The sequence below is a fragment of the Parambassis ranga genome, chromosome 24, assembly GCF_900634625.1.
Source record: "Parambassis ranga chromosome 24, fParRan2.1, whole genome shotgun sequence".
NCBI classification, from domain to species: Eukaryota; Metazoa; Chordata; class Actinopteri; family Ambassidae; genus Parambassis; species Parambassis ranga.
The window spans coordinates 12536838-12563559 of NC_041043.1; the positions used below are offsets into that span (position 1 = coordinate 12536838).

The following is a 26722-nucleotide window of genomic DNA, read 5'->3' on the forward strand; positions in this document are numbered from 1 at the left end:
CTGAAAAAGGAACAATTCTTTGGTGAATCATGTTTCTCCTTCAGACAAGTCTCCCTTTTCCCTGGTGGAAGGACACTTCTATCAGACTGACACAGCTTGGCACAGCATGTTCTCTACTGGGCAGGCTATTCATGATAGTAGGGAGAGAGGGAAAACAAGAGCAGACAGCTGAACTGTAGCCATGGCATCCTTGACGTCAGCAGTCTGAGTTAACACCACCGTGGAAGGAACACCCATCAGAAAAGAGAAAACTGCATCACAGCAGTAAAACCATCCTGGTGTATCTCCAGTGTTACACAACTTGTGTGTGCGTCCGCCCCAAGATTTTATGCACAGCAGTCCTGCACAAATTCATGATCAATACTGCTGCAGTGCCTCTTTTATGACATATATATATATATATATATATATATATAAATCAATGTGCTGCCATACTGGAACCAGACAACGACCAACATAGAAGATTTCAACCAAAAGAAGCGATTTAACTGTGACCTCATCTTTGTTAGTCATAGAAAATGTGCCTCACTCTATTGTTTTACAATGTACTTGTAGCTCATTTAGCAAGCTACTAAACTAAGTAAACAAGTGGGAACAAACTGTGATAAGCAATTCAAGATGATAATAAGAATAAGACAGGTTTCTACAGAAGGAATTTAGGTCAGATAAAGAGGAAGTGATATACTATATGCTTGCTCTTGAGTGAGTGATGTCTCAGAAACATTAGCATACTTTACCCCCTGTACAGCTGTCACAAAAAGAGGACATAGCCAGCATGCATCTGGCTGTGAACAATCAGCACCATCAATAACCATGCAGAGATTCCTAGCATGGGATCCTACGTGAGGTGCTAGTGAGCAAAGAATGCTGGCAAGGACCTGGCTGGACCAGATCAGGGCGACTGAACAGAATAGCCTCCGTTTTATTCTCATTCAATTTTAAGAATTTCAGGTTTATCCATGTTTTAATTTCACTCATGCAGTTTAGCACTGCCTGATGAGAATCGAGCAGGAACCTTTAGCGGCAATTACACCTGTACGTCGTCAGAAAAGCAATGGAAGGGAATGAGGTGCAACCTAAATATCGACCCCAGTGGTAGCATATAAAGAACAAACAGAGGCGGACCCAGAACCGACCCCTGGGGGACCCTGGGGGACCCCGCGGGTCAGAGGGGCGACTGAGGAGGAAAACTGCACAGTGTAAACAAAGAAGGATCTGTAACCGTGAGATAGGATTCAAACCACTTCAAGGCAGTGCCTTTTTAGACTGAGGGAGTGTATCTCTAACAGCAGAAATCTTGTCAATAAAGAACTGCAGAAAAAGCTCACACAAAGAGGGAAGAGGGCTCAATAATCAGCATCACAAGGATTCACCAGTGAGTCAAATACATTCAAAAGAACCTGAGGCTTGTGAGCATTTGTGGAAACAAGTGAGGAGAAATATTCCGTTTTGGCAGCTTTAACAGCCTGCTGATATGTTACAAGTCAGTCACGAAGGAGATCTCAAGACATTTGGAGATTATTTTTTAAATTTCTCTCCGCCTGCCTACACGCGTGTCTGAGCCCACTAGTGGCCTCCCTCTGTGGCCAATAAAGTCATGGGCGCGATGGAATCTAAAACCTCAGTAGAGAGAGAATCAAACATTGTTATACAGTCATCCACACTGAGGTCGGTAAAATCATCCAGGGAAAAAACACAGCGGACAGCGAACGGGAGCGGTGTTTGTGGTGGAGGATGCAGGGTCAGAGAGGGAGAATAAAACAGGTAGATGGTCAGATAAGAGTGTGTGGCTGTTCCATGTGACAACACAAGATCCAGCACATGACCCTGTGTGAGATTGAAAGAGTCAATGGCATTGAGAAAGAAAGAGGTCCGGTCTCACAACAGACCTTTGACCAATAAATCAGTGAGCCAGTGCACACAAATAGTAGGCTTGTGCATCCCTTGCTGTAACATGCCAGAATGTCTGCCATGAGAAGTCTGTTACGAGCAGCACATGCATCTAACTATAATCCTAATGGCTGATAACGTCTTATATGACGCCTGAGGCACATGTGAATCTCACGTTCCTTCCTGCCCCCTTTCGCCCACATCCACCTGTCCCCTGTCCTGTGCCATCGGCCCCTGCGCTGCATCTCTGTCCTGACATTGCCTGTCATTCCCTGCAGCCAAGTGAAATCCTCAGCATGTGTTTGTTGCTACTGCAACAGACTCAAAATAGATAGTTAGCTGCCACTTCTATGTATGTGAGCATGTTTCATGAAAATGTGAAGAGAAGAGTGACAAGACCACCCTGTTCAGGAGGTTAAACATTAAGAGCACCGAACGACCTGGAGCGGAACTGTTTTACAGCCATTTTACTGGGCTCTCTCTCTCTTTGCGTTATACAGTATGTTTTCACTTGTTAAACTTTTACAGACCGGAGATGTTTACATGTTTCAAATGGTAGGCATTTAAGTTCTGGAGTTTGCATGCAAGCGTCGCCTCTTTGGCATCCACCTGCACCTGACATCAGAGCATGGATTCAGAGACCCAGTGGGGAAGACGGACACCTGTTTTACAGTCGTGTCATGATCTTTCGGTGCTGGATGCTCATTCAGAAGCTTTGGTGCAGACCTGACATTTTCATTTCAACTTCCCACATTTCATTAACAACTACAGCTTTCACTTAGATTCACAGTTTTAATAGTTGCAGAGCCTCCTGAACACCTGTATCAATAACATGCACAACATGCATTTCTAAACGATTGTCCTCCTACTGGGAGTGTTGACGGCTTAAATTATGATTTTTAGAGGTCAACCCTCTCAGACCATGGGTAAATCCCAGCACTCTGCACGTCCATTTTTCACCTACTTTATCTACAAACTAGTCTGGAGATTATGTCAGAATCTGGCTCGCTCTGTCTTCGTTCACCTGTCCAAACTGTCAATGTGTCTGCATCCAACCACTGAAACAGCCATCTCAAATGCCTGAGGACGAGTGTCGCAAAGCAAGAGGTGGAAGCATTAAAGACAGGCAGGAGGAGCCCGACGCATTCTTGTGAATTTCAGACCACTCCATTAAAATAGATTGGGGCCCAAATAACCCCCCTTTGAAAGACAAGCCGTGAGGGTCGCTTTTCAAAACAAGAGCGGGGCGCTCTCGTGGGATTAGCTGGTGTTGCCCGGCAGAGGTGACTATAGTGGTCTATTTATCGAGTTGACGAATGACCAATTTTAAAATTGGTTTCAGTGGAGCAGTCGGCTGGGAGCGACTACATGGCCCACGTCTGCCCTCTGGCCCTTTTAAGTGCCTGTTTTCACCTCCCCCAAAAACATATACAGGCTTTCAACACTGGGAGATAAAGTCAAAAGCATATGCAGCCACACTAACGGCAGATGATTTGTGGATTTCGTCATTTTTTTGGTACATAATTAAAAAGATCTAGAGACCAGCAATCATAATTGATCAATAGTGCACATGACTTTTCCAAGGAAAGTTCATGGGAAGCGAATCATAGCCTTAACTACACACGCACACAGAGATGACTGTGCTGTTTCACTTAGACAACAATGATCTAAAACTTGTGTTTACAACGTGTTTATGGAAGTGTACAATGGCATTATCAAAGGTATGAGGTCATATGATGAACTCATACAAACAGTTGTTGCTGCTCATCAGGCTGGAAAAAGTAACTCAACCTCCACAGCAGGGGTGGTCTATCAGCAAAGATCACTCCAAAACAAGTCATGTAACAGGCTGCAAGGTTACCCAGGGTAACCTCTAAGCAACCTCTTAATGTTCATAAATCCACCATCAGTAGAACACTGAACAACCACGGTGTGCATGGCAGAGCTGCAAGGAGGAAGTCACTGCTCTCCAAAGAGAACGCTGCAGCCTGTCTGCAGTTTGATAAGATCATGTGGACAAACCAGAGGGCTGCTGGGAAAATATTTTGTGGACAGATGAGACCAGGATAGAATTGTTTGCCTTAAATAAGAAGCCTGATGATGGAAGAAAGAATGACACCGCACTCCAGTTTATGAAGCTATCCCATCTGTGAAACATGGTGGTGGTAGTATCATGGTTTTGGCCAGCATTGATTCAACAATGAATTCTAAAGTATACCAGTTAATTTGTCAAAACATCTATCTATGAGCTCAAGGCAAAGTGGGTCATCCAGCAAGATGAAAACAACAACCACAGACGTCACTTTAATAAGAACTGGTAAATAAAAAAATTCTTCTGTACTGAAGAATGGGCTAAAATGACGGATCAGCAACTAATGGAAACCTTTAGTTGCTGTTTTTGCTGCACAAGGAGTCAAGATGAGTCTTTAGATGAACATGTATGTAATATTAGATTGGATTTTCTTACAAAAATGTATGACAAAGTGAATTATTTCTGTTTGATTTGATTCTCTTTTGCTTCTTTCAGGCCTTGTTTTAAAAACCAGCTGATGTTTTGGGTCAAATTATGTCGAAAATTGTTCAAAACCTTCGATATCTCAGTGCTAACATGCTTTATCTGCTCCTCACTTTACACACCATACAGTCAAAAGCACAAAAGTAGACTGGCTGCTCATAAGGTCCTGTATTTATAAATGGAGAACCCCCTATAATATAAACTTTATGATTTTAGGAGTCATCATAGTAATGACGTGACATGTCGCTGTTATAAATGGTTCAGTAGCACCAGGCTTAGTGAGGCATGTCACTTGATAGGCTCTAATGGTGTTAGGTCGATGAGAGTTACAGTAGGAGTGAAGTCATTCCTGGCTCCTGCAAGAGTGAGGTACCCTGTCTGTGAATCTCTGTATTATGGTGAGAAATAATGAGGACATAGTGCACATATAGGAAAAGTATAGGCAACATGCACATGCTCCGTGACTGAGCCCAACTTAATACAAGTTCTTCAGCTGCAACAGACCGATGCAAATGTTGCCTCTTATTAAAAAAAATATTTTCTCTAAACAACTACATACATTTTTCATAAGACCACAGCCGCTTAATTGAGGTTATAAATAATCTACTCACAACAACACTGAATCTGGGCCGCAGGGCGACGAGAGATGTGTGTGATGGGACTATTTGGGGAACTATTGGAGACGGCATATGTATTTTTTTCATGGTGTGAAGAATTAGACTATGGAAGGTGACAAGGATATGATGCATGAGAGAGTTAAAGGGCAGCTATGCATCTGAAAACTTTCAGTTGTGTTGTCTCCTGTCTGCCTGTCTGTGCGTGTACAGTCAAAGATACTCTGTCATAAGGTGACACATTACAGGCAAGCAAGCTAAACAAAGTTGCCAATGTGCCAAAAACTGTAGTTCCTCTAATGGCCACTGGGGGGGTGAATGAACTCTTTGTTCATTATGTCAGCACCAGCCACTGTACAGTGTCTGGTATTCTGCTCTTATCCCTCACTCTGTCACCACATGTCCCATGACCCACCAACAAATGCTCCTCCACACATGGTCAACCTAAATACAGTCTGTTTCCATGACATGTAAATGCATCTCATAGCATGTATGTATAGTGTGTAACATAAAGCACAGAGTTTCATATCATTTGATTGTGTATATCTCCCAACTATTATGTATAAAATCAAGAAAGACTCTTTAAATTCTACAATTATCAGTAAAGGACAGTTTCAAATTCTCAAGGGACTATTTCACTTCAATGATACTGAATGTTGTAAATGTACAATTTAAAGATGGTGCAAAAGGACAGGACCCTTTTAACAGGCACACAGACTCTTCAATAATCCCATCTGGACTCAGAAGGACCCATTGTGACAGACTCACACGCTTACATATGTGTAACACTTTTTTGATCTTTGGTTAATGACTGCTTGCATAAAAAATAAAACTGTTTTAGCTTCTTAGTTATTAGTTGATTCCTAAAATCATCATCATATCTGCCTGGAGGCTCTCGGTCTACATTAGTAGCCAACCCTACTAACAAGTCTGGGAGCCTCCAGACATGCAGTGTCTATCTCATTTATCTGTCCAACAGCACCACCCTGTGGACAACTGAACTCAAGACACCTTAGCAGACAGGCCTAATGCATCACCACAGCTTCTGTTCACAGTATTTTCCCTGATTTGTTTCTTCTTTAAAATAGATATAGATATATAAAACAAACAAAGAACCAGCATGTGGGTTATACCAACACCTTTAATAGCTTGACAAAACACAACAGGGGAAACGCCACACAGACAAAACAGTTTTGGGTTGTTCAGATAGTAAGACACTAACAGTGATTAGTTGACAGTTTAAATAACAGCAGCTGGAGCAGAAAGAGAGAGAAAAAAAAAACAGCGCGTGAGGACAGTTCGACCTCATCCAAGTACATGTCAGTGCTTCGATAGTAGCCCTATTGAGAGTAGGACAAGAAATAGAAATCCAAATGTGTCTCTCTACATATCTAAATACTTTCCAGTAGTTCTGCCAGTAGCTTTTCAGCACCTGACACCGCCCACATAAACACAAACAAGGCTTTCACAATAAAGCAGAGGAAAAACAGCCTTTTTCTCACTTAAACACACACAAACTGCAGTTTAATTAATTAGCTTTAACTTATTAACTTCCAACAGCACACAGGAACAAGTAAGCAGTTTCACTCCTCTGTCTCCATTACACAATGTGCTACATTTAAGCTTCATTTTTAACTAAGCAACATTTAATTTATTTTTCAAAGAGGCTGTATTGCGCTGTCATAAATGATGTAAATGCTGTGACAGACAGTTGCTGCTGCTGGGAGAGATGCATAATTAACCACTGCCCTTTATGTGTATATATTGCTGGCAGAAATACGACAAGTCCCCTGAAATGGCTTCAAAATAACTTTTTCTGTGCTATTATTTGATGGGAAAACAACATCAAGACAAAGACAAAAAAGTAAAAATAGCTCAAATGCATTATGGGGGTCGTATTTGGCACATGATTGATGGATGGAAATATGCAGTTAAAAGCATTTTTCCTATCACGGGACCTTTAAAGATGCATATCTGTTTTGTTTTTTTTTGCTGAACTGATAAAGAGTTTAAAATGTCATCCGTAGACCAGATTCCACTGTTCAGTCACACTTCTGTCACAGTGCACTGTCCATCAGGACTACGTGAGCGGAGGCTGAATGCAGAGCTGGAAGGCCTGCCTCTTGGAGGAATTCTGGCTGGCTGGCTTTCTCTTAGTGTTCTTTGCTCTCGTCTTCCTCGTGCCATTGATTCTGCTCTTCCACTCTCGCACTCCTGTTCGTCCTCGCCCTCACTGCCGCTGGAGGCAAACGTCTCCAGTTCGTTATCTTCTTCCACCTCTTCACCCGCTGGCTGGCTAATTAGGAGCTGAGAGAAAGACTGTTCCAGGGTTGAAGGTGATGGAGACAGAGGACCCGTATGATGACGTCCCAGAAGTGTTTGAGGTCTAACAGGAGGACGAGACACCATAATCCCAAAAGATGATTGCTGCGATTGGCCTGCAGAGTCTGAGCCATCAGCTGAGCTGACGCGCTCTGTTGCTGTTGGGGCAACAACTGGTAAAGCAGGGATAGGAGTGGGTTCAGGCTCCAACCTCAATCCTGCCACCCCCTTCTTAGGGATATCTACTATGTCTCTCTTTATCTTGCGTTTGCGACCTCGTTCATTTCTACGATACTGGACCATATTTTCCAGATCCGCCACATAAAGAAACCCAGCAATCAGCATCTCAGTGCTCGTCCTGCCTTTGGCAAAAGCCTCCTCCAACTCTTGGCAGGTCCTCTCATCATACTGCCACCACCCGTTGCGCCCCTCATAATACCATGTATAATCTCCACGTGACTCACCGCCAGTCCCTGCACATCGGCTCAGTCCTGCAGCTGCAGCCTTCAGCTCTTCAGGTGAAAGCAGAACCGGCCGCTCTAGGAAGTCCTCTGGGATTTCCTGTCGGCACAAAGCACAGCGCTTGCTGTGCCAGGAAGCACCTTTCACACAGAGGAAGCAGAAGACATGGCAGCATGGAAGACGTACAGGATGGACACAGCTCTGAAGGCAAATGGCACATTCTGGGGTGGCTGTAGAGCTGGAACAAGAGTTATCTCCTACTTCACCTATCAGCTTGGACGGAGCCACAGCATTTACAGAGCAGTCCACTTCTCCACAGCCTGCCATGCTGCAAAGAGAATCACTGTTGTCATTTCAGAGAAAGGATCATGGCTTCATGTGTAATAAACTGGTTTGGTGTGTATGTTTTTTGGTGCCAACTCCCACTGTACTTTGACATACTGCGCCCTGTTGACACTTTAGGAACGCCCCTAAAGCACATTCGTTTAGTTTGAAATAAATTTAAGTTTCCAAATCATTCTCATGTGGCAAGCTTAATTGCCTACAGCAACGAAGGGCAATATTTACCAGAGTTGTGACTTTATTCTAACAGACAGAAGACCCCTTTCTGTATGGCAAAGCTAACATACCCCACCCAACCAGAGTATTACTAAGCTAACGTTAGCTAGCTCGCTAAAAAGCTACCTGCCGGTCTATGTGTACTAGATCTATATGTATGTAAAGATTATATTTCTTTTTTAGACTCTTCTCTGTGTGTGACACTGTTACTAATTGCTAAGGTCAAACATGTACCTCCTAGCTAACGATAAAGCTAACTTGACTACTCCAAAAGCATAGTTAGCATGTTAGCTCTCAGGCTGCATCCGGGCTAATTCTTCTATAAATGTACTCACCCGGTCATAGGATGACTGCTGGAGCGTCCTCAGCAGTAGGGCAGATTGTGATATTTATACAGTTGCATTTATATTTGGTCATAAAGTTATATAACCAACGCCAGGCGATGATTGCGCTGCTCTGTTATTTGAGCACTATCTTCTTCTTCTTTGGTTTAAGGGCAGCTGGCAGACAGGTACACTACTGCCACCTTGTGGTAGAACCAGAACGGTCACTAATGCCATGTATATATCTCTTAACTAATATTGTATGATTCTTTTAGTAGTAGAAAATGCAAATGTCTGCTCTGTTGTTGATATCTGTTGATGGATAATATGCAAATTGTAAATTAAAACAGAATGATTTAACAAAATTTGAGAAAATATTTCACCAAAACTGACTTGTATTTATGATACACAATAAAAAGGGTGCAAAAGTCCCCAAGAAGCTAGTTCAGAGACAAGCTGAACCATACATTAGAAATCAATTTAAAAACAGACAAGCAGTTGGAGACAATGAAACGGCATAGAATGTAGCCAAATGTTGCTAAAGGTAGCTGCATTTCACTAATTATTTGTCATTTTAAATAACAGAAAAAAGTGCAATAAAAAGTTTTTTTATCTTAGCATTTTTATTTATTTTTATGACCTACTGCTTCTTTTTTTCTTGAAGACACATTTCCTGTTCTCAGACACATGTGGGCAGGGTTCACCGTGTACACTTGGAGCGAGCAGGACTTGTCGGGTACGTGTCTCCTCTCCCTTTCTGGATGTCACCGTGCCCTGTTTCTGAATACATTCACCCCAGTTTGTCCATTCCCCAACCTCACAGTCAACTAGAGGAGGCAATAATAAAAAAAAAACTGGTTGGTGAGAAATATGCGTGGATTGTGTTATGTACATCAGGAAAAGTGAATTTGTCTCACTTTTTGGGGTGCACTGCCTCAGCTGTAGGTCAGGCTCAAACCCTGCTGGGCAGGTTTGGTAGCACTGGTTGTGGAGAAGGTACGTATCTGCTCTACATCTCGTGCACATGTTCCTCCTCACACACATCTCACAATCTGGGGGGCACTCTAAAGGAAAAGAAATACAAAATAAAAGACTTTTCTTCCTTCTAGTGATGCGCTACACTAGGAAGAGCATCGTCTTACCTATGCATTCTCGCAGCGCTGTGTTCGCTGTCAGCCCCTGTGGACAGCTCTGTTCACATTTGCCTCTGAACAGGAAGTGACCAGGATGACAATGTGTGCAGAAATTTTCACTGAAGCAGGAAGCGCAATCTGCCTTACACTCTGCAGGCCAACGGGAATGAACCTTGGTCAGTGCAGAACGGCCAACAAGTTTGTGCTGGGTTCTGAAACTAGTTCTATAAAATCAGACCAATTTAATTCAGTTTGTCTTAGAATCTTATTCAAACCAATCCTTCATGTGTGGTACATACTGGTGCAGGTGCTGATGTGTGGCGAACGGGTGCCATAGTGACCTCGGGGGCAGGAAGACAGACAGGCGCCCCTCTGCCGCATCCCATCCAGCTCGAGATGGAAGAAGAGGCGAGGTTTACAGGTCAGGCAGCCATTCAGGGCTGAGCAGGTCGCACATCCTGCCTGACAGTCAGTGCTGACTGAGGAGCTACCTATCACAGGATAGGGGAACATAAGTACATGTATATGTAGAGGATTCTTGCTGTGCTTGTGTAACTAAAACTCTAAAAAGTTTAATTCACAGCACATTTTAAAAGCAACATTTAATAAAAACAGATGCATAAAGGTACATTTATGACTACATTGTTCAGTGGAGGAACATTTAGCCTATTGTTTCCATGTACTGTCTGTCTACTGTGAGATTTGCAGATGATAAGTGGAGCTTGACTACTTACGTTTGCATCGCAGCACATTCATGCCGTCTTGGCCTTTTGTGAGATTCATGAAGTGCACAAACCAAAGTAATGATGGGATCTGCATTTTCCTTCCCCGTCAGTACATCCAGGCGCCTCGCTTCATATCTCAAATGCCACGGTGTCAAAAAGTTACTGTAGTTTGCTACAAAAATAATTCAAGTAATGACTCCAGCCTGGCTGGTGAGAGCAGAAATATTTTCTTGAAGAAGAAAAAAAAAATCCCCATGTGCATTCCATGAGATCAGTCAAGCCGGCAGAATGCCATGAAGTATGCAAACAAAGGAAACACCATCATATGATAGTCGCAGAGCAGATCTAATGTAAAGTTTGGGTAAGCTGCTGCTGCAGGCTTGATAAAACTCCCACCCTCCTCTCCTGGGTTTGTCTTACTTCTTCTTACCCTCCTCCTTTATCCATTACCACAGCAACTTTTATCTCTGATTCTAAACTGAATGTGACACTAAAAATCATTTCTTGGAAACCTTCAGTGTCGCATGCTTAGATGTTTAACCGTTTTCACATTTATCAGGAAACATCTGAGAAAGTGTGGAAGTCATTTAAGGCATCACACCTGGGAGACAAAACCTTGTCTGAAATGCCAAATGGCATAACAACAAAAAAAAAACCTTGATCTTCATTGTCAGACCAGTTTTCCTAGTGTGTCACATTCAGAAGTACATAAGAGGAGAAGTAGAAAGCAGTGTTGACCCTGTGAGCTATGATACATCCTCTTAAAATTCAGCACAGACTGATCAATATCTGTGAGCTGCTGAAACAAGATGGATGAAAATGACAAGAAGACAGCAGGATAAGACACAAACACATGATACAGCAGTATCACAACTAAAAAGGACACACACATTCCAGCAAACATGGCACAATGTGTTTTAGCATGTTAACAATCTGACATCAGGACTGACACTTCAAATCATCCAGTATTTGTCTGGCTTTAAAATATATTATCGCAAAAAATCTACAGGGCACAAAGCAAGGAAGACTCTGATCACACAAACATACCTAAAACCTTACATACTTAATATGCAGGGCTGCTTTTTGAAGCATTAACACCCCACCACCAACCTCCACTGCAGACAGATCTTTTCATGTTTTCAGATTTAGTTTGACTTTGCCATGATTGGATGCTGCATGTTTTCCATTAAGGCTTGGGTTCAGGAAATGAAAACCAAAACTAAAGGATGATTTGACTACCTCCCGATGAGAAAACAAAGCCAAAAAGACTGGAGGTGTCAGAGAAAAAAAAAAAAAAAATCTGCCGTTCCCAGTAAAAGGTTGGAAGTACTATCGACTGTTTTGGGAACTCTCTGCTGGCAGCAGGCTTTTCTGTTCAACTGCTTTCCCCCCTCAAATTCATCATTTTGTACTTTTATGACAATCATAAGTCTTTTTTTAAAGAGCCTGTCGATCCTAATACCATCATGTTTTGGTAATGTGCCATGTGTTTATTTGTAAAAGCCCTGTCAGAAGACATGCTGCTCTATCCGCATAAGTGCACGAACAGAAAACAGCAGCGCACTTGAAACCTGTGAAAGCATATGTTCCTTGTTAAGAAAGGCAAAGCGAGTTCTTACTTCTTGGCTTGTCTAGAAAAAATGTCAAAAAAGAGAAATCAGCATGAGCTGAGCTGGTTTTTACACTGAAGCTGATTTATCTATAAAAGATGAGAGTTAAGAGGTGCATGCAGACAGAGGAGCTAGACCGGGCTACTCTTAAATTGCTAACAGGTACTATGCACACACACACACACACAACAAGGCAACTTTAATATTTTGATAGAGGAAGAAGTGCATCTCAAATCCCTGATGAACAAGAATAAACCTTGAAGGGAGGACAGTAAAATAACACCTGTGAGGAGCCCCTGGAAGAGCTCCTATCAGTCTGCATGTAATAAACAAAGATTGTGCCTGTTGAGCACATACTGAATATCTAGGATAGAATTGAAGTTTAACAGAGTTAAAACAGCAACGTACACAGATGTGTTATTGGATCCATGGAGGGATCTGTCATAAAATCAGTGAGAGGACAGAGAGACAGAGGTGTGGGGGAGTCAAAGGTAGGATCCTGAAACATCCCCCTTGCAACTGACTGAACATAAACAAGACAAGTTGTGCTCACTGGGATGCCAGATCAGATTCTTGAGGAAAAGGCTAAGGAATGTGACGAAAATGCAAAGTGAATAACAAAGCTTTTACATCAGAGCACTTGTTTTTGTCTAATATTTCTTAGTTTGTGGGTTTAAGCATGCTCTCAATGTTCCAGCAGAGCAGACATAACAATTTATCAGACTCTCTACAGAACAAGAGAGAAATTTTACAACATAACTCTCACAGACAGATGCCCAGGAAGGCAGATGTCTCACTGCAGAGAGCCCTGTAGTGATAAGGAATGAGCAGGATATCATCTCAGAGCGCAGATAATATATGTAGCGTGAAGAAATGAGGAATTTGAAGGAGGCTACGAAGCATGCAGTTTAAAAAACACTGACCAGGACAGGTGATAGGACAATGCACAAAGTGTGTTTGAGGCTGCAAAAATATGTGGTCAGAAGTTCCAATGTAATTTGCCAAAAAAAGTCTTTAATATTTTAAATTCTGCACCTAAGAGGTGTAAAATATGAATCAGTGTAAGAGCCAGAGGTATTTATTAAAGAACAAACACATCTGACGTACAGATGAAAAGATATGCAGCTGTTGTATGTACATTTTAGAGAAAATACCAAATGTGTTTCCAGAAAAAACAAAGCAATAATGTCCCCAATGTTCCCAAAAGAAATGAAGCTCTCTCCCCATCTTCACCCTCGTGCCTTTTTCAGCATTTTCTATAAAGAAAGAAAAACAAATTTACATACATTTCCATTTACTTTAAAGTCTATATTCAAAAACATTAAAACTGGTTTCAGTATGTTTTACTCTTGTAAAGGTCCCGCTGGTTTAAACACTCATGGACGTACCATAAATGTAAATCCACTTATTATCCACTTAAAAAAAAAAAAAGACATTTGAAAAATACTATTAGTATAGATGTTATACATACTTGCTTTAAAAGAATATTTAGCCTCTGGTGAGGATCGTAAACTGGGACCTACTTCACTGTTTAATACAAAGGTGACTGTAGATCATAATGTATAATTTATCATAATATTAAATTTAGAACTTTGACCATTTCTGCTACGAGCCCATAGGCTCACATCAAACAGTCAGCAGATGTTATGTGAAGTGTCATAAACTAGCAGTCCGTTTAAAAACACACACACACACAAAACTGATTCATATATCAACAGAAAAACTTCTGATTTTATTGTTGTTCAATTTTATTAGCTGTGAATATATATGTCATTTTTATATTCTCCCTAATTCTGCATTAGGGTGTGTTTTAAAATGTATAGCATGCCTCCTAAATTCTGTATTCAAACTTTATAACCCCTACCCAAACCAACTAAAGGGGATTTCCAGAGAAATAAGTCCCAAACCTTTCTACTAGGATAAACAGTATTAGAACGTGTAAATAGAAAATAATAACAAAGGATGATTTTAAGTAGAGCAGTTGTGCTGGTCAATCACTTGTTTTGGCTCATACAGTAAAATAAACATGATCGTTTGTCTATCAATAACTTTAGCTTCTGCTACACGTCGTTTGAAAAACACTGTAGCGCTTAATGATGTTGTAGAATAAACTAACGTAACGTTCACGGAGCTCTTTAAACTAACCTTGGACACGGCTCGGACATGATGGGCTCTGATCGTCGCCGATTTTTCACCAAACGCGCTGTCCCTCGCCTCTTCAGCCAGGCTCTTCAGGAACAGAAGTGTGAGCAGTTCAATCTAAAAAAAAAAAACGACGAGGAGAATCAGCGTTTTTACATGACTTGCTTTCTAAATTAAACTAGCTAACATTAGCCGCAAGCCAGCTTACCATTGCTACCGACGCAGGTCCAATGCTTATGTTGCTCCTCGCTTTGGTCCTAATTATACTTTTCAGTTTTGGTGCCTTGTTCATCATTTTTGTTTAATATTTTTTGCTAAACAAACGTCGAGACGCACACAAAGGTTTGTTTACGTTTTCCAATCTCCCGCTTCCCTGACTTCCGGGTCAATTTATTCTTCTTCGTGTGTTTCTTGGGTGGCACGTCACAGGTACGTCACAGCTCGTTGGATTATAATTTTATACTTGTGCAAAATAACGAAAACCGAAAAAAATTACTTTTCATCAACACAATAAACGATATATAAAAACGAGTCGTTTAAAAAAATTTAACGCAGAATATATCACAGTTTTTACTTTTACCCTCGGCTTTCTGTTTCCGGGTCGGCGGGTAAAGATAGCGGCAACCATGGAGAAAACAACAGGAAAGACTAGTATGCTGGAATTTCTAAAACTTGTTGGACAACTCAAAGTAAGCCTTGCCTAAAGACATCAGACGCGTTTTTTATGATTGTGGCCACATATAACATAAGAATATATTGTATTATTAATTGTACTATATACTATAGATGCAAAATAAAATAGCAAAGCGTCTTTTCTTTCCGAGACTGGGCAGTTAGATCCTAACGTATTGGAATTAGGAAAGAATAATCCATATCACAGTTGTTTATCATGACAGCAAAGCTCACTGAAATATAAAATACAGTGTTTCGTGTAGATTTTTACTCGTATTGTTCTGTACCTGCAGAGGGTGCCAAGGACCGGCTGGGTGTACAGAAATGTGAAGAATCCTGAGAGTGTGTCAGACCACATGTACCGCATGGCCATGATGTCTCTGACCATCACTGACCCCACAGTGGACAAGGACAAGTGAGCCACATAAACCACTCACTGCAGCCTACACATCCTACTGTGCAAAATAAAATAGGAATACTCATATTAGTTATACTAAGTCAACAAATCAGATTGCTTCTTGCTGTTATCACACCGATAGCATGTCTGTAGTTGCTGTTTCTGGCTTTCTTTAGGTGTATAAAGCTGGCTCTAGTCCACGACATGGCAGAGTGCATTGTGGGAGATATCGCTCCTTCAGACAACATCAGTAAAGCAGAGAAACACAGGAGAGAAGAGGCAAGTGACCGGAAGCACAACAAAAGTCTGATTGAAACTACATGACTTTTTTTTAAGTGATGCTCGTCCTCACCTCTCTCTCTCTCTCTCAGGAAGCAATGAGACATCTTAGTGGTCTGCTGCCAGAGGGGCTCAAACAGGAGATGTACGGGTTGTGGGAAGTATGGCACTTTGGTGTTTTCTTTTTGCAACAGGCTGGTACGTAGTGCATCCCTTTGTAATTCTGTGTATACGTTACCTGCAGGAATATGAATCCCAGAGCAGTGCAGAAGCCAGACTGGTGAAACAGTTTGACCTCCTGGAGATGATCCTGCAGGCCCACGAGTACGAAGAGCTGGAGGAAACACCTGGAAGGCTGCAGGAGTTCTTTGACTCCACCAACGGTACACATCACCCTCACAGTACTGCGTCAGAGTTAAAAGAAACTTTCTTTAACTTGTGCATCTCATCAGGTCGTTTCCATCACCCGGACGTGCTCCAGCTCGTCAGCTCTCTGAACAAGGAGAGAGGACGTCACATGACCGACTTTAAAGACGCAGAAAAATCCCAGAGTGCTGATGCAGGATCTGATCAGCCACACACAACGTCACACAATTCCTGACTGTAATTCAGACACTGGATGCACAAACAGGTTGTACAATGTGAAAAAAAAACTACTGTACATTGTGTTATAGTTTATTATTGATACAGCAGACATACAACGGTTATTTAAATGGTTACAGATGTAAAACAGTGTTTTTGTGTAAAAACAATGTCTTTGCTGGTTCTTTTATTTAGACTCAATACACATTACCTCAGTTTTTTTGTAGTGGGTCAGACTTGAAAACTTGTTAAATGTTGACATAAATTTTAATAAATACATTTTTAACTGACTTGACTTTGGAATCCTCTCAAACCACAGCAGAGAAAACCTTAACGCATGAAAAGACAGCATGATAAATACAAAACACAAGACAGAGTATGGACTGAAAGAAAGCAGGATGTTAATTTGATGCTAAAACGGCAACACAGAAAATCATCTTTTGTGGCACAGACCATTTCATTTCAGTCTGGAAACATTTGTTCTGCACCAGGAAGAGTTAAAAATCTGAGCTAAACGCATTTATTGGATTTAACGGTCACATTACAGCCAAGGATTGTTTTACAAATGATACACTGTGTTATATATATATAGTATTATATAATGCTGTTTCACTGCACATGATACAGCGTTTGGATGCTTCCTGCAGACCAGTTGGTTCCTAAAGTGTGAATGCATAGGCTAAATATAAGCGTTATGATATGACGAGGCAAACAGACCCCAGCTATAACAGCTCAGCAGCAGGTATTGGAAGTCTGAAATCATTCTACTCAGGATCACATTGCAGCTGTAAGTGTTTTTTTATACATCGTTTTTATTGTTCTGGTATAAAAGTTTGGATGTTCTTGTGTTAACGAGGCCATTATGTCTCTTTTTGTCAAATTTACATAGCAAAAAAAAAATGAATTAAATCTTCAAACAGCCTGACTTCACAAACATGACGCTCAGCTGAAGTGACAGAACAAATACAAGCATGAAATGCTTTTGAGTTTGGGATCTGTCTGTCTCCTGGAGTCCAGTTGGAATTCGCTCAGCCGCCTCTCATGTCATTTTTAAGGCCGTTTAAGGTTTAACTGCTGGCTGCTCCTCCTCAGCCCCATCTGATCAACATCTGCTGTGGTTTGGAAAGCGGTGGAGGACACGTGATTTTTTGTCAAATCCACCAAGAGCCTTCCAACATCACAGAAAACCTCCAGATGCTCCCTGCATTCATTAGTCATCTCGTATGACTAATGAATCTCTGTGTGCGTTTGATATTAGCTGTCTTCAAATAAAAGCAGACAGGTCCTAGAATATTTGGGGTTATACTTAATAATCGTTTGTGGCTGTTGGAAATCCAAGCGTTAAAAGACAAAAACAACACAAATAAAAGTACTCTGGACCACTTTGGTCAGTAGATATGCAACATAGTGCTGCGATGCAGCCCTGATACAGTTCCTGGTTAAAGTCCTGACTCGTGGTGCAGACGCGGCCTCTAACACGGCCTCTCAGAGCTGTCCGTCAAGTTGTTGGTGGGCGTGTCCTGAGAACTGGCGTTGGCGGCGGAGGAGAGGACTTCCTCGAAGCTGCCTCCACTCCCTGTACCACCAACCTTTGTCTGGCATGAGAAACAAAAGGTCACTAAGGAGAAATTCTCCTCTTTATTCCTCACTGCACCAGCTTTGTTGCTATGCTGCAGATTGGACTCAAGGTGGCAGACTTTCACGAGGACAGACAACATACTAGAGTGATTTGAACTGCTTTAAACGCTGAGCTCCAGGGCTTGTTTTTCAGAGGGTTTCAAGCTTATAGTGTGTAAACATTGTGATCTTCTAGATGACATTCGAAGGTAAATATATGGATAAGTAAGGAGCAATTTACAGAAAAGAGGACTCTTAAATCAGACGAGAGTCACACCTCGAAGGTTTTCTCCTCTAACGCTGCATCAGGATCACTGAAAATAAGCGAAGGGGTTGCTGTCAGAGTGTAAGCCAGTAATTACACACAGATTACAGTGTTTTCTCTGCCTCGCTGTCACTTTGCAGCGACCTGACCAGCGTCTCAGTGTGCAGCTTTGTTTATTCTTTAGTTTAGAAATAGCTTACCTTTATGGTAGAAACTGTATTCTCAACTTTCTCCTCAAAAGACTTGAAGCTGGGGGAGTTTCTGTGGAAAAAAAAGTCACACAATGGCATTTAAAAAATGCATGTGCATGTGAAGATTACATTTTCTTACTGGCAGATGAATAAATAAGTGAAAACAATCCAGAGGGTGTTAATGTGAAACTACAACTCCATTATCAGAGTCGCAATGACCTTCATCATCATATCACAGCTGTTAACTGAACAAACATTAGGATGAATTTCAAGGAGGAATTACACAAACATAAAATAACTCTCTCTCCCCCCGTCAAACACACATAAGCAAACAAGCACAGCAGAGTGGTTACCTCATGGTGGGCATGCTCATAGAGTGTCTGATAGAGTAGCTGTCCCCAGAGAGCATAGTGAGAGAGGAGGAGTTAATGATTAGCACAACAGCAGCAAGAGAAAGCACCTGTGCAGAGGTAGTTAGTCTCACCAACACAGAAGAAAAAGGGTTTTAGATTTATTAGTTAAAAGAGAAGTGTGTTTTTTCCCCCTGTCTGCACACACACAGAGCTGCGTTCGACATGTAATTTAATCAATCTCTCTCATTAGCTTAGCTTTAGCTGCGTCAAAAGACATGAAGAGAGTTCACATGACTTATTCAGACGAAAATCAGATTGCCGGCTGAGACAAACACCTCCTGACTGATTACATACTGAGCTCCATACTGAGCTCCATACTGAGCTCCATACTGCACCACCTGCTTAATATTCTCTGATGATGTGACATGATCAGCAGTGTGATTCTTACCCTATGGAGTTGGATCTTGGGAAGCATGGAGGGAGATAGAAAACATTTAGCAAGCAAGATACAAGCCATGGCCAGTGTTCCAGTCATGTGCATTAAAATTCACTTTGGTGCGACATTCATGTGATTAAAGGTGCATTTATACTGACACGCTCCTTCACCTATAGAAACTGTCCTCAACTCAAAAACACGATCCACACTCAGTGCAGAAGGTATCCCTGATCCTCTTTATCAATAAACTCACTAATAAGAATCACACACACACACACACACACACACACATGCATAAGAAGGGTAAATGACAGGTTTACACACATGCATTACAGAAGGTTTGATAGGTTTGTGGCCACAGTGACGACGGTCATTGATCATCCTGTTATTGAATGATTTGTGAATATACTGTGTATCCAGTTTCTGTGTGTTTAAGGGACTAAACACATAACATGCAAGTACAACACGTCAAACATCCTCTCAGCAAAAATATTAACACACACACACAATCCAAACCTGTGCAAACATACCTTCTTGGGAACATTAACTCAAGACCAACCATGCTGGAATGTACCAAACATGATCAATTGTTTCCTTTGTTTAGTCCACATGAAGTGTAAAAACACTAAGCATTAAACACGCCAGTCTCCACAGAACAAACAGGCTCTTCTATCATTTATCACCAGATCCCATAATGAATGTAAGAAGTGCAACGTCTGAGTGTCACTCATGCATGTGATGTTAGCTGCGTATACAGCACTGTACTGCTGCACGTTCTGTTTACACACATTCTCTAACCTTTGTCATCATAAACACACTAAATGTTTGAGCGAACTAAGCAGGCACTCATGTCCTCTTCTCTGAAACGCGTCTCCGCTTTTGTCTCACACAGACGGTCAGAAGCAGAGAACAAAGTGACCGAGGGAGACAGACTTTGCCTCAAGCCCTTCAGCTCCCTCAGAAAGCAGCTTAATGCTGGCTTACATAAGCTCAAGCTCCCCTCAACTGGTTAGAGCAAGAGTCATAATTGCTGCTGTCTGAGATGTAGTGATAGTACGCACAGGCAGAAAAAAAACATGACAAAAAAGTGGAAGTGCATCAGTGACGGAGGCTGGAACAGGTTCAGCTGGGTTAGATATGCAGATGAGTCAACAATGGGCCTTTAACAATGACAAAATGGCTGCAACAGAGTATATAGTCCCTCATAAACTGGCGTTCTAGCTATATCCCGCCCACTGACATACCTCATGTCTCCAAACTTCCTGCTGATGGCGCTGCCGAGGGTGCTGAAGGCTGCCGAGGTTTTCTGTCCCGCCGTGGACAACGTCTCTGATGTCTTCTTGTAGCTAACACACACACACACACACACATAAAGAAGAGGCACGTCACGGTTTGACAGATTTGTTGTGAAGTGCGTCGGCTTTTGTTTACATTTGGATCACCACTTTCTGCTTTTTTCTCAGACCCCACAGTGCCATGATCACACTGGTTCATTATAGATGAGGAAGGAGGCTGTGTGCGTAAGGTGATCTTCAGGATAGAGTGTACAGTAACTGGATAAGAGAAGCAGCCTTCAGAGAGTTTTCTCTGTCTCTCAGTGTCTGCACAAGAACTCCGTGTTGACCATCAAACACTCATGGAAGCACACTTAATATAGAGCTGACTGGTTAGCTTAGCATTAGCATACAGAGTGTAAATAGAGTCTATATTAGTGCTTATGAATATAAATATATGACCAGTATATGGGATATATTTTCATAGTCAATATGTGGTTTTACATGTGTAACTAGTTCAGTATTGCATGAGGGGAACTGACAATGACAGCACAGTCATATTATTTTGAAAAGAGACCATGTACTGCTAGTAGTGCACTGAGGTCAGCTGTAGCCTCCAGCGCTGTGCAGCCATTTGATGTCTTTTTAATAAAGTTTGTGATGCGTATTACGCTGAACACAACAAAGATAACAAACTGCACACATGCTGTGCAACGTGCAGCACAGGATTATCTTTTTAATTAACTTTTTTGATATGTGCGTGTCCAACAGGAGACAACAACAACCTGCTTTTTGTGCGCTCTGAATGTGTGTGTCTGTAGGGTATAACCACCGCTAACATCACAGCCTTGCTGCTACAACACACTAATGTCCGTCTGTCACACACACACACAGAGTTTTCCTTACGCTGTGGAGCTCTGCATGTCCTGCCAGCCTCTGCTGAAGCTGGTCCTGAGCTCGTTCAGAGGGGTGATGCCCAGCTTCTGTCTGAGCTCAGCGTGCTGCTTCTCTTTGGACAGAAGAACCTGCCTCAGCGTGTTGATCTCCTCCTCTAGCTGAACACAAAAACACATAGATCAACTTCACACAGTACATGTGTGTGTGTGTGTGTGTGTGTGTGTGTGTGTGTGTGGTTATTGGTGCGTACTTTAGCCAGTTCTTGCTGGATCTCCTCTCTCTCCTCGTCCGTCATGACGTAGTTGTTTAGGTTGACTTCTGATGCCAAATCTTCATCAGCTTCTCTCAGTGGCTCAGAGTCCAGAAAACCTGTTAGAAAAGACACACACAGAAGATGCTGCACAACACGTAAGAAAAAACACAATGTGTGTGTGTGTGTGTCTCCTGCTATTTTAACATCCAGTCTCTATATCCTTCAACAGGTGGGTCATTCCTGTATAACATACTTAAAACAGGAATAAAACTCCTACTCAGTACAAACATATGTGCCAAGTGAATGCATGTAACGTGTCGGCCATCTTTGCCTGACTGTCTCTACGTCTGCTGGGGTCTCTGTCTGACAGTTATGTAATCTGCGGCTGCAGCCTGTAGCGTTCTAATCTGGCTTAACTGATGTGGATTATCTTGCTTTAACTCTGCTGACCAACACTACACACACACACAATAACACATTCAACAAGATGCTTTTAGACTCCAGGCCGCTGCTGAATTGATTGATTTCAGTGGTTCAGAGTGCAAATAATAAAGAAATTAGTCGACTTTAACTAAACTTACGGGCATCATGTTCAACCTTACCTTGTACACATCAGCAGGATTAGCATTAAAATTCAACAACCCAGCTTGATGCAGCTTCCATCACAGAGATCAATAAAATACTGTGCTTAATATGACATTGTTTGTGCAGAGACTGCATTAAAGCAAAAGTACAGCACAGCACAAGGCAACAGCACAATGGAAAAGTACACACAGGTTGTCATGTCGATGATTTGTAGCAGACGTTTTGCATGTAAGCTGCAGCCACCGCACCACTTCAACAGCATGTAAATAAGACGGAGTTACTGTACCTGCAGCCAGGTGTCCTCTCTCTTGATATGGCCGCATTACAAAAAACAGAGGTGAGGAGACAGTGAGGTTAGTGAGGTGCCGTGACTTACTGAAGTATGAGAAATGTTCACTGCTTTGGAAACTAGGGTTAAATCGGGCTGTGCAGCACAGCAAGCACACACACTGACACACACACACACACAAATACAGTTCACAGCAACTCAAGCAGCAGAGCATGCAGCGGTGCAGTTCACAGGAGGCCTTTCTATAGGAGCTATTTCTGCCAGCATTACACTGCAGCAGGACAATGTTTAAACCCCTGTGGCTCATTCAGAAGCTTTTCACGTCTACTTAGAGCACTGGGAAATCAGGGTGAGCATCTGTCCCTGTTTACACAGCGACGAGGAGACCTCAAAAACCCACAGACAGCCACAGTTTAAGTATTTCCCTGATTGGAGAGCAGCGGCTCACCTGACCACAGGTCTGTTCTGCCTCTGTGTTGGACTGATTGTGTACAATCTCTGGTAAGTTTTTTATTTCTAGCTAACGCAGGTTTCCTTCAACAGCTATTAGCTAGCTTCCTCTAAGCTACTGTACGTTTCAATGGAGGAAATGCATCTTCCACTCTGGCTTACTGGTGTGTTGCTGGTGAGGGTCACATGTTCATCATAACGGGAACAAAAGGCACAATGTGTAAGCTGCTTCTTATTGTATATTATCAACCCACTGGATGGTGCATTGTCAAGACATCACTGCAGCTTTCCACACTGTCATGGTTTTCATTTTACAATTACACAGAAAACCTTGTAAACGTTGGTGGTATGTGAAGAATGCTGAAACTTAGTTAACGGTCTGAGTTATGGTTCACTGGGCAGAAATCCGATACAGGACTTCAAACAAGACTCAAAGAGTAAGCTGAGGTCTGAGACCTTTCTAGCAGATAGAAGCTACTACATGTTAAGGAGCTTTTTTTTAGCTTATTTAGTAATCTGCACAGAAGCTAGCAATATTCTACACATTTCACTTTGGCTGAACACAAACCTGGCAGTAACACAAATATATTTTCTTGGCTCTTTTGAACCAATACAGAGAGCATGACAGCAATGGCATCAGTTTACACGTCCAGCCAAAGAGAAACATGATCTATTAGTCTATAGACTCTAGTCTACATCCCTGTTCACCTGGGCTGTCCAACTGCATATCCCAGGTGGTGGACATGGCCCAGCTGTCAGAGTGGGACGCTGATGTGTGACCCCACTCATGCTCTTCAGTAAGTGAGGTTTTACCCCATTCTGTCAGGTTTTCTCCGTTTTGGGCCGCTGCAGCCACATCGTCTCCACTCCTAGTAATCGAGTCCTCACCCGAGGGGTAAAAGGGACCCTGATTCAGACCTAAGCACGGGCACAGTTCAGTGCATTGTTAGGCAAGACAGAAATTTCACAAAGAATTCACAATGACTGCTGAAAGTGTAGCTGTTTTTTTGTCAAGTGGGTAAAACATTGCAGTTTCTCCCACAGCCTCTAGGAGCTGACTCTCATAGACTCCCATGTTAAAATGTCCAACTTTACAGCAAAAATAAAACATGTTTGCAGCCTGGCTCAGAAATGGATTTGGTGTCTATTGATAAGTTTGTGACAGGCAAGTGTTGCCTCAGTGCGGGCTTTTCTGACTCCACCTCTTGGCCCATATTGGGAGTTTAGGTGGACAGTGAGACAGCTGCCAACATGGCTGCCAACACCAGAGCCTCCCGCAGAGTCTCAAAACAGCTCTGTGAAAACCTATGACTGACGTCACAAAAGCTTCGTCCACAGTTATATACTGTCCACCACAGTTTTCCAAAGAGTTTTTCCTCATTGTTATGGATGAGTTTCCCACAGAGACAGACGGATATCAAACCAGTAATTGAAGTCTCAATTGGGATTTGTGTTGTTGTGGGAAGACAACAGTGTAAATATGACTGAGAGTTAGAGAGAGTCGACTGTCAGACAGACAAAGAAATCCTACAAGCTGTTTGAACAGTGAGACAGGACGGAGCACGGCTAATGTCATTAGCTAAATTGTTTTGTTTACCTGGCATCAGTAGGCGTGAAAGCAGGGCAGGATGACAGGAAAAGTATTTTCTACCAAATGGATGTGTTGTAATGGCGGCTGGTTATAGTGTTTATACTTGATAATTTACAAAAAGAAGAAACTCAGAAGCCAAAAAGCGAGAAACAGCAACACAGTGAGCTGCCAAAACAAAACAAGCTGCTGAAAGGAGCTACAACGCATAGCATGGAAGAGGGAGGACTGTGTAATGTGTGTTTTAATATGTAACATTCTACTACATACAGTCCCAGCCTCCTTCACTGCAGCCACACTCTCACCCACTCTCCTGAGTTAAATCCACACTGAATCACAGTCTGATCAGCGGCATTTACATCACAGTGCGATTCAGTGTGGAGTTACTGTTTATTCAAAACTTCACTGGGAGAGTTGAGTCTTACCCTGCTCTCCCTCCTGTGTGGCTGAGTTAACCCATTCGTCTCCTGGACCCATGCCGCCCCAGTCAACCACTGCCTCACTCAGAACACTAGAGTACAGCTCTGCAGCGGAGCAAGGCAGCAGGGTGAGAGGAGACAAAAAGAACTGGTTACACACACACACACACACACACTGGAGTTCCTCTTGTGCCCTTTATGCAGGATTTACCTGAATTTTGACCAGTCTGTGCCACACAGAATATGTGAGGTTACTAAACAACATTCAACAATGATGTTGAAATCCTATTACGCCACACACACACTCCAGCACTACAGGAGGAAGCAGGCCGGCTTAAGGTCAGTTTCACTCTACATGTTGACCTATGGCACAACCGACCGCTAAACCGCTTTTTCCAGGGAGGAAAGAAAATCACTGATGCATCAAGTTTACATTACAAATCACACAAGTGTCATGTTTCCGAGGAGATGAGAGGGAGGTTAGAACTCTGGGAAGGATGTCTGTCTTCACTCACTTCTCTCTGCCCCCCTCTCTCTCTCTCTCTCATTGCCTCTCTCTCTCTCTCGCTTTTTGATGGGGGTGAAATACCTCTGGTCACAAGATTACCATTTGGCCCAGCGGTCATGTGGCCATGCTAAATCAGAGCCCCGGGGATGGTCATATGGCTGGAAAAATCAATTAAAGCCAAACTGAGCGGAGGGAAAAGGGGGGGGGGGCAGAGTAATGCTGTATGTACTGTACACACTCACACAGCATCACTCATGTTCTTTTTGCTCTCTGCACTCTCAGGTTAGCAGTAACAGGTACTCATTCATTCCTGGAATGTAAAGGAATGCAGTTAACTAGCTGGATAAACACATCTTTATCCCACTGACTGCACTGATGTAGAGCCGGGGCCCAACTTTATCTACAGATACAAGACCGACTCCTCTACAAGGCAGTCTACTGGTTCTTAATGAGACCACGGCTCAGCTTTAAACACAAATATAAGGGCTGTCAACAAAACAACAACAAAGAAGACACAAGAAGTTTAAAGGGAACAAACGTGCTGGAAAACATGCCGGGATAACACAGTGACTGGATCATTTCAGTAGTAAACACAGTCCAGCTCTGTTGGACTTCTCCAAATACCACAAATAGCTGCAAACATCTTCAGAGCCAGGAAACACACACACACACACACACACACAGAACATATGGCACATTAAACAGCCGTTGTGTTAAAGGACACCTGCACCAACAGGTGAAGTTACTGTAACTCCAACTGCTCCATTGTTTTTGTTTTTTTTTTACTTCCTCCATCAACGTCACTAACAGTGGCGCGTGCAGCCTACCTTCAGCTCATTTTCAGAACAAAACAAAGTGACGCTCTTTCATCAACAAATCAATATAAATAATCGATAAAACGTCACGGACTCACCTTGCTGTCTGGCTTCCATCAGAGACTCGCAGGTGGACTTCCTTCACAGACTCGCGGGGCTCGGCAGGGCAGCAGCACGCGCGGCGCCGCTCTTCGCTTGTTACTCAGGTTTCCTTGGATGTCACGCGCCGGCCCAGCGCTCAGGAGGAGCCTGGCAGCTCGAGCCAATGGGGCTCGCGCTGCTCTAATTTACTTAATTTGCTCAGCGGGCGCGTTTCGTTACAGGAAGAGGCGCGTGGGATGCAGAATGCGCAATAATTACACAAAATTACATTTTAATTAAATTTGATTAAAAACATATTTATTAAATAACAAAAATGTAAAATGAAATATCCAGATAAAAGTGTGTTTAAATGTGAAGTGGTAATATTATGTGTTGTAGTGAAATGTACAGTGGCATGGATGCGTACGTACGTAAGTTTTACGTCAGGTACGTCACAAAAATGAGAATTTATACGAG

The 26722-nt window shown here is 42.4% G+C and overlaps 5 protein-coding genes across 14 annotated transcripts; 1 reads left to right on the top strand and 4 right to left on the bottom strand.

The window, feature by feature from the left end:
* Positions 1 to 6176: 6176 nt before the first annotated feature.
* Positions 6177 to 8842, bottom strand: LOC114428635 (E3 ubiquitin-protein ligase rnf146-like). The gene is made up of 2 exons (XM_028397222.1): positions 8697 to 8842; positions 6177 to 8131 (listed from the first exon to the last, which is right to left on the bottom strand). The coding sequence occupies exons 1-2, from the start codon at positions 8702 to 8704 to the stop codon at positions 7066 to 7068; spliced, it is 1074 nt and encodes a 357-aa protein (XP_028253023.1). The 5' UTR covers positions 8705 to 8842; the 3' UTR covers positions 6177 to 7065.
* A 475-nt stretch (positions 8843 to 9317) lies between these two features.
* On the bottom strand, positions 9318 to 10873 carry LOC114428969 (R-spondin-3-like). Its single transcript, XM_028397782.1, has 5 exons — positions 10552 to 10873; positions 10117 to 10308; positions 9827 to 9967; positions 9602 to 9748; positions 9318 to 9511 (listed from the first exon to the last, which is right to left on the bottom strand). Exons 1-5 carry the CDS (start codon positions 10634 to 10636, stop codon positions 9318 to 9320), a joined length of 759 nt encoding a protein of 252 aa, XP_028253583.1. The 5' UTR covers positions 10637 to 10873.
* A 2341-nt stretch (positions 10874 to 13214) lies between these two features.
* Positions 13215 to 14683, bottom strand: cenpw (centromere protein W). The gene is made up of 3 exons (XM_028397779.1): positions 14503 to 14683; positions 14298 to 14411; positions 13215 to 13408 (listed from the first exon to the last, which is right to left on the bottom strand). Exons 1-3 carry the CDS (start codon positions 14587 to 14589, stop codon positions 13382 to 13384), a joined length of 228 nt encoding a protein of 75 aa, XP_028253580.1. The 5' UTR covers positions 14590 to 14683; the 3' UTR covers positions 13215 to 13381.
* A 214-nt stretch (positions 14684 to 14897) lies between these two features.
* hddc2 (HD domain containing 2) lies at positions 14898 to 16375 on the top strand. The gene is made up of 6 exons (XM_028396965.1): positions 14898 to 14983; positions 15260 to 15381; positions 15540 to 15642; positions 15735 to 15803; positions 15887 to 16025; positions 16095 to 16375. The coding sequence occupies exons 1-6, from the start codon at positions 14921 to 14923 to the stop codon at positions 16241 to 16243; spliced, it is 645 nt and encodes a 214-aa protein (XP_028252766.1). The 5' UTR covers positions 14898 to 14920; the 3' UTR covers positions 16244 to 16375.
* On the bottom strand, positions 16304 to 26414 carry tpd52l1 (tpd52 like 1). Of its 10 annotated transcripts, XM_028396961.1 has the most exons (11): positions 26263 to 26414; positions 24848 to 24946; positions 23543 to 23752; positions 22382 to 22402; positions 21508 to 21626; positions 21267 to 21415; positions 20331 to 20432; positions 19099 to 19113; positions 18651 to 18689; positions 18307 to 18367; positions 16304 to 17819 (listed from the first exon to the last, which is right to left on the bottom strand). In XM_028396961.1, the coding sequence occupies exons 1-11, from the start codon at positions 26279 to 26281 to the stop codon at positions 17697 to 17699; spliced, it is 957 nt and encodes a 318-aa protein (XP_028252762.1). In that variant the 5' UTR covers positions 26282 to 26414; the 3' UTR covers positions 16304 to 17696. The 10 variants fall into 10 exon arrangements, with proteins under 10 accessions (XP_028252762.1, XP_028252755.1, XP_028252764.1 ...); XM_028396954.1 differs by lacking the exon at positions 18651 to 18689 and having other exon boundaries at positions 26263 to 26412; XM_028396963.1 differs by lacking the exon at positions 23543 to 23752 and having other exon boundaries at positions 26263 to 26400.
* Positions 26415 to 26722: the final 308 nt, after the last annotated feature.